Below are 12,483 nucleotides of genomic sequence, written 5' to 3' on the forward strand. Positions count from 1 at the left end.
TAGTGGAGAATGGAGATGGGTGGGTAAGGTAAGGGCCAAGGGGGTATAATGATTTGACGGATTGTACCCCAACCATAGTGGTGGGAGCTCATTTCCTATCTCAGATTTTGATGTTTTCCGAGTCCTTGAAATTGGCTCAGAATCTTAAGTTTCTTGATGAGACCATTATTCCCTAGAGTTGGGCACTTTTTCTGTGTAATTCGGGCTAAAGCATGGAAGATCAGTTCGATAAGATTAGATGCTAGAAGATTCCCAAAATTTCTACAAGGTGCATGTAAGTGGACACAGTGCATAGAATAGTAGTAAATACAATGTGAAGATTACGGGGAGATGAAAGCTGCAAAAGATGGATATCAAGCATAAAAAGCCCATGGGCCATGGCCCAATTTTGCGTTGTATGGATTGCAGAAATTGTTAGTTTCTTTAGAAAATTTATTGGTTTCAAACAAATAAAAGAAAACGAAATATAGAATCTATGAGAAAGAAAGACGAAAGCAGAAAGAAAGCAACTACGGAAGCTAAAATTGCATGAGAATATAGGATTTCTGTAGAAAAACAGGCTTTTTTTAAAGAGCTATCAACAAAAACAGATTTTATGCATAGGCATCAATTTGTCTGTATAGCCTTCTTCTGCATGGTAGTTGGGTCGGGATTGTTGGATGCTTTGAGTCTTTGACATACTACATTCTTTTACCGTTTCGGAATAGCTGAAGCTTAGGTAACATTGGTGATTTAACAGGGTATGAGGTTGACATCTTGGGTTCAAGTCTCTCCATTTGTATCTGTTGCTTTTCGCATTCTGGTTTCTGTATTTGAATCTTCCTGTGTAGGGAAGGGTAGCATGAGAGAGGGTATTGAATAGTTTGATCAATGTTTTTAAAAGCTAATGCGCAATGAGATGAGTTTTATACCTCATGAGGCAAGGGGTAGGCCTCGAGGCTTGGAGGCGTATGCGTTTATAGTTTTCATATCACATTTAACAAGTACGTAGAATATTTATAAATTATGCAAATGAAGAGTGAATGATAACAATGATAAGTAAAAGTAATAAAAGCTCCTCTAATCCTAGATATATGTATATTCGTACAAGTATGTAGTTAGAGTTACACACTGGAACAACTGACAAGCTAAAGTTATGTCTATATCTTGTGGAGGTAACTTTCTGTGGAAGAGTATTTGGGCAGTAGGAGCTCCTTCCAAGGTTGCTTTTTTTTTTTTTTTGGGGACCAGATTTTTTTTATAAAAGGGACCAAGCCCAAAACCTCAAGGAGATGCCTTGAGAAACACTACACTAGGACATGCCCTAGCTGTAGCAAAATAAAACTCTGATCAATAAAGACAACAAACAAAGAAACCAAACTAGTCTTTACAAAGCACCTCAGCAGAAAGACCCCAATCTAGAATCAAGCCTAGGTTCTTAGCAGTCCTAGTCACCAACCTCCATGAACCCATACAAGCTCGCAATCAATCTTTCCACTGATGTGGAGTCATGCCTTACCTACTGGAGTACTCTTCCATTACGTTCTTTCCCCTGATGTAGGTTGCTATTTTTTTTAGGCTTTACGTGTTGCGAAAATTCCCCACTGCTGCCCCCTGTGAAGGATGCACCTTGTGTGAATGCCCCGCAGACAAGGTATAGGCTTTTGGAAGGTAAAGCACAAATTTGAAGGCCTCAAGGATTTTGTCAATAATCTAGCCTTGATGCCCTTAGCCTTTGAAAACATTGAACTTGATATACGTTTTATGCCCATTTCCTGACAACTGAAGCTTTGGGGTTACTAGATGATCTAATAAGGATGGTAGCTTTTGATGTGGATCCAAATCAAGAAAAATTTTGAACTGGAAGTTAAGAAAAAAGGAGGTTAGTCTCCGGAAATGCTCTGCGTAGAGCACCAAACCTTTTATTGATTCTTTCTTATTATAGCAATGCAACATCAATCAGAAAATGCAATTCAAACAAAAAAGGGAAAACATACAATTTACTTAGAAGCATGGTTTTGGAGGGAAGTCCTTGATTATCACCCCCTGAGGAAAAAGGCAACGAAAATGTCATACCTGGTTCATAGGTTTTTTTTTATGGGTGGTGGTCACCAATGACCTCCAGACACCCAACAGACGAAATTAAATGTGTGTTGTGCTAGGGAGTGACTCATCAAAGAACCACCACTGCCACTAGCCCAAAGAAAGGGTTGGTCGACACATTTGTATTTTGTGAATCACAGGTACTTGCGCTGCAAAGCTTTGCAAGAACCTTGAACAAAAGTCTTTGCAATCTGCTGAGTTTCACCCATTCCGCGTTTTCTATTTTTCTGGTTTCCTGATGAACAAGAGCTTCAAATAGAAACTGCTATGTTTCAATGCTGTTTCTATAAACTATGGTTTGCAAACACTACAAATACATATATGTTTCTATAAAATATGGTTTGAGCAGTTTTTAACTGACCTGGTCATTAAATCTAAGCTAAAAACTGCTCAGATCAAGCCGATTTCTCGCGGGTACCCTTAAAATCACGTTCTGATCACATTAAGCGGCTCGGATCATTAAAATTTTATCGGGAATTATGAGGTGTTTTTTTGGGTGTCTCTGGAACCGCCACGTGTGTGTGTGTATATATATAGATACACACACACACACACACATACAGTCCGGATCTCCTAAGGGATCCCGCACGGGCTTACCGTGTGGGACTCCCATTTCCCGATCGAATTGCGACGATCTGATCCGCTCAAAGTGATTAGAACGTGATTTTAAGGTTACCCGCGAGAAATCAGCAAAAAAAATGATCGGGAAGGGCTTGATCCGAACAGTTTTTTATTGAACACATTAAGCGGATCAAGCCCTTCCCGATCATTTTTTTTGCTGATTTCTCACGGGTAACCTTAAAATCACGTTCTGAACACATTAAGCGGCTCGGATCGTCGCAATTCGATCGGGAAAGGGGAGTCCCGCACGGTAAGCCTGTGCGGGATCCCTCATTAGATATATTCTGTATATATATATATACACGGGGCGGTTCCGGGGACCCTTAAAAAAACCTCTAACCCCCCCCCCCCCACAAGTTCCCGATCGAATTTTGATGATCCGAGCCGCGCAACGTAATCAGAATGTGATTTTAAGGGTATTCGCGAGAAATCAGCAAAAAAAAATGACCTGAAAAGGCTTCATCCGAATAGTTTTTTATTGAACTTTATTGAACGGTTTAATAAAAAATTGCTCAAATCAAGCTCTTCTCGGTTATTTTTTTTGCCAATTTCTCGTAGACACCCTTAAAATCACGTTCTGAACACATTGAGCGGCTCGGATCATCAAAATTTGATCGGGAACTATGAGATTAAGATTTGGGGTTTTTTTTTGAAGGGTCCCCGGAACCGCCCCGATATACATACACACTGGCGTGCACCCATACGCATTGTCTACCCATATAAAATTCACAAAGGCACCTTAATCGGCGATATGCTTAAATATGCACGGGTTGTAAACTCATAGATTCAAGATTTTTGGCTGGAGTCTCAGATTGAGATGTGAAAGAGCATCTAATTTGACCACCAGGAAAATTTGCAGGAACATTGGGTGCATTTCTGCATTTTAGACTCCGTTGAGTAAGATCCTCTGTATTTAGAAAACAAGCATTAGTTTCGTAGGCTTTTTGTGAATCCATTTTCATGCCATCAGATTTGATTCATTGCCCTGCGTGATTTGAATGTTTATGTGGTAACTTAATTCCTATTTTACGACAAGAGAAAATGATAACATCAGAAGAACTTGTTCTCATGTCAATTCAACAGGGATCAGCCGAAGAATTCATAAACAAAAACAGAGAGGCTCTAGAAAGTGAGTATGTCAGCTCAAATCTCCATCACTGGGTTGATTTAGTGTTTGGTTACAAGCAGCGTGGAAAACCAGCAGTAGAGGTATCTTTGGACCAAAAGATCCTGCCCTTGTTGAAAAAAGTAATCAGTTATGTTTCATATTTTCTTCTGACATTTTTGAAGCATTTCAATTGCAGGCAGCCAATATCTTCTATTATTTGACTTATGAAGGTGCTGTCGATCTGGAAACCATGGAAGATGAATTGCAAAGGTCAGCGTTGGAAGACCAAATAGCAAATTTTGGACAGACACCAATTCAGATCTTTCGCAAGAAACACCCTAGGAGGGGACCACCAATTCCGATTGCTCATCCTCTGCACTTTGCTCCTGGTTCAATTAACTTGACGTCTGTTGTTTCTAGTACAAGTAGTTCACCATCAGCTGTCTTATACGTTAGTGTGTTGGACTCCAATGTTGTTTCCATCAACCAGGGCCTGATCATGTCTGTGAAAATGTGGTTGACAACCCAACTGCAATCTGGTGGAAACTTCACCTTCTCTGGCTCTCAGGTGGGGTATTTTTCTTCAATAAGTTCCGCTGGTAGTTTGAGACCATCTCCAGCCGTTAACCTTTTCTTGACTCAAACTCAAAATTTCGGTAAAAATTTCGTAAAAATCACTCCACTCCTTGACTCTAACTTGTTCTGAATTGAGTTCTACTTAAATTTCTACTCAAATTGAGGGAGACCATCATATCTTTGCTCAGATTTTAGAAGGGTGTTTTGCTTCTTTCAAATTTACGACTATACCATTAATGAAGCTTTGGCTGAAGTTTATGCTTGGACATGAGTTTGCATTGAAATGTTGCCTATCAAATGAGGCTTAATTTTGAGTAAGTGTTGGAGATGGTCTTATAATGTGAGTGTAGATGATGTTGATTTGGAAATTTATGCAGGATCCTTTCTTCGGGATTGGTTCCGATATCCTTTCTTCTCGCAAAATTGGGAGCCCATTGGCTGAAAATATTGAACTTGGAGCACAATGCTTTGCGACATTGCAGACGCCATCTGATAATTTCTTGATTGCATGTGGCAACTGGGCAAATAGTTTCCTGGTGATATCCCTAACTGATGGGAGAATGGTGCAGAGCATCAGACAACATAAAGATGTGGTTAGCTGTGTTGCAGGTACCTTTCACTATTAGAAATGACTACAACTACCAATTAAATAAGTTCACCAAAGTATCCTAGCCATAGAATTGACTGTTCGAATTGTTCATGTTAAGAAAGAGAAAATTTTCATACGGACCGAGATATTTAACATCTTTGGAAGCCTGAATTCAAGAAAACTAACTCTTTTTAGAATATACAAATTGTAGTGTAGTGTAAACATGAACCATGAGTTCCAAGGTTTTCTGCCACAGGTGCCTGCTAATATAAGAACCTGACCTCAGTTGGATCAATACTTGTTAAAGCATCTCGTTCTTGAAAATTATATCTTTGATACTTGTTTTTCAAGTTTTCACATTCTTATCGGAGTTTTTAATACTGAATTAGTGACATCTGATGGAACCATCCTTGCTACTGGGAGTTATGACACAACGGTGATGGTGTGGGAGGTTTCACGTGTCAGAGCTGCTGAAAAGAGAGTTCGAAATGCAGTGACAGAGATGCACCGGAAAGAGTATGTTGTTGCCGAAACGCCGTTTCACATCCTGTGTGGACATGACGATATAATTACATGTTTATTCGTCAGTGTAGAGCTTGATGTAGTTATAAGTGGTTCAAAAGATGGGACTTGTGTTTTTCACACACTTAGGGAGGGAAGATATGTTAGATCTCTTCGGCATCCATCTGGTAGTGCATTGTCAAAGCTTGTTGCATCTCGCCATGGACAAATTGTGCTTTATTCTGATGATGACCTCAGTCTGCACCTTTATTGCATTAATGGAAAACACATCTCCACTTCGGAATCCAACGGTCGACTCAATTGTGTTGAGCTGAGTAGTTGTGGTGAGTTCTTGGTTTGTGCTGGAGACCAAGGACAGATAATTGTTCGCTCTATGAACTCACTGGAGATTGTGAGAAGATATACTGGAGTAGGAAAGGTAATAACTTCACTAACTGTCACTCCAGAAGAATGCTTCTTAGCAGGGACCAGAGATGGAAGCCTTCTTGTGTATTCTATCGAAAATCCTCAACTTCGTAAAACTAGCGTTCCCCGAAACTTGAGATCCAAAGCTTCTGCACCAGGATAGACCAAATTCAGGACTGCTATGTGCATTATTCGTGATTTGTTAATCCAAGGTATGCTTTATAATTTGCAGGTTTTTACTTCTTTAGATTTCATTATAGTAAAGAAGTGACTTTTATGCTTTGAAAAATGTCTCTGTACCTTAACATGTCCTATGTGCGTTGCTACCATTTCTATCCTCTTTTCTAAGAATTTGTTTCCACTGTTGCTTTGTACAATAGGTGTTAGAGATTACCTTCTAGTTACTGCTTTCACTGTTTTTAATATCGGTTTACGTGTTAATTCACCTGTAACCCTAGATAAATTCATGAGCCGGACTAGTGGCAGACCTGCAGCTGAAAACCTTTTCCCCCATGGTTTAGAATCTTGGGGATCCTACGAAGTGTGTTTCATTCCCTTGATTTGATACACATCTCTCAAGATAAATGGAATACATCCAGCGATTGGGTGTCCTAGAAAGGTGTCACCCAACGATTGGGTACGTGTGCTAGTCTACTAGGGCTTACACGTTGATCAGACTAATTCTGGCATAAAGTTAGTCCTCCAATCTGGGACGATTCTCCTAGTTGTGAGGGCCTTATGCAGAGTTCACTCGCAAGTACCTCTTTGAGCCTTATTTGATGGAAGCTGGTAATTTCCTTTAGTTTGTCTCGAGTGCATTTGAGTTGGGTCCTAGGATCGAACTTCAAGGAAGATTGACAATTACTTGTCTGCTTGGAGTTTTCATTCAAAATTTATTCCCTGGGTTTGACATTGTGCTGTCTCTAGAATAATCTAATACTGTAGTCTACTTGAAGTTCTCAATGTTTTAGCGTTGTTCCTTCTGACTATAAGTTCATTCAAAGAATACAAGTGTAGGATACATTTTCTCCCAAGAATATACTGAACGAACAGGGTGATTTCCTCTCTCTCTCTCTCTCTCTCTCTCTCTCTCTCTCTCTCTCAGAGTATTTCCCATGTGCACGCGCATCTGGTGGTATTGGAACCCTTACAAGCATCTATTGCTGGTAGTCTTGGATGAAGGAAACAGAACAAACAAGAAAATAACTAGAACAACCAAATATTTGTGCAAGCTTGCTGTCTTAGGTCTTTGCAGTGGCAGTACCCTTGCCATTTCTGCACACTATGGAGAGTTTTCAAGACTTTATTGTGGAGCTATCTATACATGAACTCTTTTTTTAGCCGAAGTACCCATACTGATAATTTCAAACTGCAGATGCGATCAGCATACTTAAATGTCTTTGAACTTTTTTCTTGTTTCCACTATTTGTTTTCTTCGTCTTACATGAGAGTTTAGTCTGAATGCAGAACGATTTTTCATGCTACCGCATCAGGGGATGTTGTTCGGACCCTCAATCGCCTCTCCGTCCAGGCATCACCTCTTCGACAGTGAACAGAGCCAGAAGATTGTAACCCGCGGGAATTTGGTGTTTTCGGTTTTTGAACTATATTTTCAGTGGCAATCAATACACATCTGCAAATTTAAAATGAGGCTTTCATCCATGAGAAATGCCACCCTTACCAATCAAGTTCTCTTGCCTATTTCTATGAAAGTGCGGCAAGAGAAAGTGAGTGTCGATAGATTATTGTACATTATATATTCTTGTAAGTTTAGGTCAGAATTGTTGTTGTAATAGCAATAGATGTATGTCAGCTTTTCGTTTTCGATTTCAATAGTGTGTTAGACCCCCAGGAACTCTGTACAGATGGGGTTACCAACTTTTTTCTGGTATAGAATGAGGCATTTTTCCTCCAAAGATGTGTAATAATCACGCTGAGATCAAATAAGTCAAAATTTCTTAGCATATAGTTGATTCAACTGGTTACTCTCTTCTGAGTGTTGGTGTGTCCTTATGTCTGATCATGTCACACCTTGATTCTGATTTGATATGTTTTTTGGCCATTCTATCACCCTAGACTTTTTTGTTTTTGACCGGCAAAAGTCAGTGCTGTCAGAATAGTTATTAGCACGTTAGAATAGGAGTTGAATTTCTGACCTTTTTTCGGGCACCTAAAGTGCACTCCTTGTGTCATCGGGCTAAATGCCTCTTGGCTATCAACTCAAGACTTACTTTGTGATTTACACGCAACGGACTATTATATAGACAGCTCCTTTATTTGACCGAGCTAATTGTTGAAAGTTCATTGCACTAAGGCCTCGCTTGGATGCAGCATTCCCTGGGTGTAGAAGCCAATACACCCGGATGAGGGGTTGATGTGATGGTTTTTGCGCCGTTTGGATGTGCTTTCTTCAGGTGTATAAACTAATCCCGGCGTTCGTTTATCCCCCCTCAAGCCGCATAATTTATTGCCACCTCTGGAGCTAGCAAAAAATCATCTGGCCTAATAAACCCTCGTTTTGGACGTTTCTACCCTCCCTCATCCCCCTCTCCAACCCCCAATCCCCTAGCCCAAAAAACCCTAAACCCAGTTTTTAAAAAAATTGGAAATCCAACAACCAAACTCCCTACACAATTCAAAATTTCCGAACCCTTACCTCAACGAACACCCATCGCCACTGCTACTGCATGTCGCCGCCGTGAATCGCTGCCGTCAGCCAACTGTGAGCCAGAGGGAGAAGAGAATTTCAGATTTTTCCACGCCAGAACCCTAGAAATCGCGCAAAAGAAGAAGAAGAGAATTGGTGGAGAAGAAAGTGAGAGAGAACCCACGAGAGAGAAAGAGATGGTCGGAGATGGTGACAGAGAGAGAGAGCGAGAGAGAGAAAAGGAGGGGGGGGGGGGGTTGTTTGGGGATGGGTTGGAAAGGGAAAACGTGTTTTTTAAATAAAAAAAAAAGTGTAATAATAGAAGGGAAACGTGTTTAGAGAAGAGGAGGTAAAAATTAATTACTCCATATAATTAATTTAAAAACATATTTTTTAAGTATAATAAAGGATAAGAAAAGTAAAAAAAAAACGTTTTATTACAGTGAAATACATTTTAATTTTTTTAAAAAAAATTAAATTATTTAATTTTTTCAGTAAAATAACTTATTATAGCATAAATGTCGAAAAGTAATTAAATATATTTGGTTCCGTAATTATTCAATTAATGTAATGAATCATCTAATTTCATATTACACAAGGGCAAATGAGTCATTTGATAGCTTTTAACATCATACACCCTTCGTTATACACCCAATTTATCCTCCATCCAAACGGCGTATTATTTTATCTCCCTTCTCTAATATATCATCCAAATCATCTACTTTTTAATACACCCTCTATAAATGTCATATCAATGTGGGTCATCCCTTCTAACTAATACCCTTATTCTTCCATTTCCATTTAACGCTGAGAGATTATTCAGTGCTCCATTACATTACTGCAAAGGCCCTTGCCACCAATCACCATACACCATACAGTCCTGTGAATATATACTTTATCATAGGAATTGTAGCCAACACCCAGGAACACTAAAGGACGTTTCCACTGACCAGTAAGTTTTGGATAACTTTTTGTTGTTCGAAAGTGTCAAATTGTTTCCACTAAATCATAAGTTGCAGATAATATATGAGCCGGTCAAAGGGAAAAATAGAGAAAAAATGAAGAGGAAGAAATTATGGGTTAGTGTGAACAATATGACAAAATATGTTGGAAAAAAGCTTTTAAAAACTTAATTTAAATCATTTATTTTATTCATTAAGTTTGTAGGTTACGTATTCCCTTATAATGGAATATAAATCATTTTATGACTCTGTTCTTGTAACTTTCCACACATATATTCATGAGCTTTTATGCCTAATATTAGATGTTATTCATGGGCTTTTATGTCCTATATTGATTGGAGTATTGATCATTGGCCTAAATATATGGGTGTGGAAAATCATAAGTGGGAGAGAGTTTTTACTATAAAAATATGCAGTATTGCTTGTGTTGTTTTACAAGCTAAGTGAGATATAGTTTTGACTATATAGTACGTAGTTCGACATACAGACGGTTCTTGGTTTGTGGGAAAGCTTTATTTGTACACAAAAGCCTTCCGAATGATCATTGTATCTTAAGGGTGGAATGTCACACAACTCGGTGCAAGCGGGGACATATCTACTCTTAGGACAACGCTTTTCGGGTGACTCGATCAATAAGTTTTCTCTTAAACTCTTACTTTTGTGCTTACATAATTATCTCAATATTTTATTATTTTGGTTGTCTCCTTTTATTATAATTTACAGAAACTCTACCGAATATTTCCAAAAAAATGCAATATAACTCGTAGTCTAAAATTTTTATTGGAAACGCCCCTGATATTGGATAATAAGTTTCCCTGCCCGCTTGGATACATAGGGCTAACATGCAAAAAGCTGGTCACAATAATCATTAGGCAGATGGTAGTTGGGGTCTCATTAAAACACCTCATTAAAACTTGATAGGAGTAGCACAACACCAGAAAAATTAATGAGGAATCAATATTAAGAGTTTGATAAGAGATTGTGATTTTAGCACTCCAAAAATTGATAGAGGAGCTCCAAAATTAAACTGTGTTGATATACAAAACGAAGCCGTTTTGAAGTCCATTCGTCAATTTTTGGAGTGCTAAAATCAATTTTCCTTGATAAGAGCAATACAACACCAGAAAATTAATGAGGAATCAATATCAATCTCACAAATGTGGTGGTGGAATTAATGAAGCCAACCAAATCAGGTCCCACAATAGTATTTTTTTTCTTCTTCTTCTTCATTTTTTTGGATCATAAAGGTCCCAAAATAGTTTTTTCTCTTAATTTTTTGCATCATAAAGGTCCCATAATAGTTTTTTTTTCTTCATTTTTTGATCATGAAGGTCCCACAATATATGGTTGGATCATCAAGTTCAACATCATAATTACATGACTTCACAACATTAATTAACCCTGTATCGATGTAACCCACTCCCCCACCCTACACCTTCCAGCTAACTAACCATATATGTTCCTTCTTTGATGTTTTTATAATCGGATGCTGATGTCTGGGCCAACTTACACACATTTCGACTAATTTCAGAGTTTTAAAGTTAACGATTGGACAAACCCTTCAGTAGCCTCAAGATTTGAAATGTTAGGCGTCCTCCATGAATCTTAAACACGCGATTTCATAAAAGACAAGTACTTGTTGGTTTTCTCATTCCTCAATTAAACAAACCCCTTGGGGCTTATGCACATTCTTTGTTGATCTTTAGGGTTAAAAAGTGGTTGCTGTTAAGAAAAACAATAAAGAAATTAAGGAATGGCTTTATGTGCAAGTCCCCGTTCCGCTTTCTTTCTACACTTTTTTTTAAAAAAATAATGTAGTTTCAAACTCAAATATAACAAAAATGAAAAATAATATTTCAATTTTTTTTGCACCGTTTAAAAGATATCAATGAGATCTATCAAATAAGATCCATATTAGTAGGAAAATTAGTTGAGTAAACACATAAATTTTAAGCTTGAAATTACCTTCATTTTCTAAAAGTTCTTTTTTTAAGAAATCGGAACGGAAAATGACACCTGTCCACACTACAGGTTCAAAATGGACGAAAATATTCTCCAAAGTTTAAGTCTTGTAAACACACATTAGACCACGAAGAAGAAAATAGCATATTCTTGTAAACTTTTTTTTTCTTTGTTTTGGCCGGGTGTTTTGTTCATTTTTTTTTGAATTTTTGTAAAATTTGTGTGATATTTTTTGAATTAATCATCCATCTCGATGAGAAAAGTCTAAAAGGTAAAAAATTATGACCAAAAGCAAAAAAAAAAAGTTTACTAAAGAAGAAATTAAAAAGTATCAAACAACTGTCTTATTTGTCTAAAGTGCCGTCTTATTTAAATTTTTTCAACATCGGTCCATATTTGTGCACATTTCCGATTTGTCTAGTCAAGACGAACGATTAACACCAAAAATTACGACAGAAAGTTAAACAGAAAATACGAAAATTAAAAAAATACCGAAATAAATTTCAAGCTTATAAGTTTACAAGAGCGCAAGAGAGTAGAAGTTGGATTACAACTCATTTTATTGTCACTTTCTTTTTATCATCAGATTTCAGGATCATTTGTTACTCGATATTTGTGAGACGAGAAGATTGCATGTGATCGTTCGATTAATTTGAGGGAAAAAAAAATTGTACATATTCATTAGGGGGGGTAGTGTAGGAATTTTTTCCCCCTGCGGCCAAGAGTATCTAAGCAAGCATACGCGCATATTGACTATTCTCCTCTTTGGTTTAGTTAGTAGGCCGTCCACGCTGGGTTTATGGATTCATAAGAGATTTTTCTCTTACAGCTTAACTCCAAAAAGTTGCCAGGTTTCAAAATAAGGATATCTTAGTTTACATTTCATCTATATTGCCACTTGAGTTACCCGTTGCTATTAGTATTGGGAGTATTTATTATTTAGAGCGTGGATTCTATGACATTTAACCATTTTGAATATTTTCGTGAAAAAAAAAAAAATTGGATATTA

At 37.8% G+C, this 12,483-nt stretch overlaps 1 protein-coding gene across 5 annotated transcripts in view; it reads left to right on the top strand.

Annotated features, from left to right (window-relative positions):
• Window positions 1-7,881, top strand: part of LOC131331365 (BEACH domain-containing protein B) — a 49,968-nt gene extending 42,087 nt beyond the window's left edge. For 4 of the 5 annotated variants that reach the window (XM_058365260.1, XM_058365263.1, XM_058365262.1 and 1 more), the window contains 5 exons: window positions 3,787-3,912; window positions 4,008-4,379; window positions 4,765-4,996; window positions 5,366-6,115; window positions 7,360-7,881. In XM_058365260.1, the coding sequence (XP_058221243.1) occupies window positions 3,787-3,912; window positions 4,008-4,379; window positions 4,765-4,996; window positions 5,366-6,066 (1,431 nt within the window). In that variant the 3' untranslated portion in view covers window positions 6,067-6,115; window positions 7,360-7,881. The remainder of the gene's footprint in view (window positions 1-3,786; window positions 3,913-4,007; window positions 4,380-4,764; window positions 4,997-5,365; window positions 6,116-7,359) is intronic. The other variant, XM_058365261.1, reaches the window with a different exon arrangement.
• The last annotated feature ends 4,602 nt before the right edge of the window (window positions 7,882-12,483 follow it).

Source organism: Rhododendron vialii, chromosome 6a (genome assembly GCF_030253575.1).
Source record: "Rhododendron vialii isolate Sample 1 chromosome 6a, ASM3025357v1".
NCBI classification, from domain to species: Eukaryota; Viridiplantae; Streptophyta; class Magnoliopsida; order Ericales; family Ericaceae; genus Rhododendron; species Rhododendron vialii.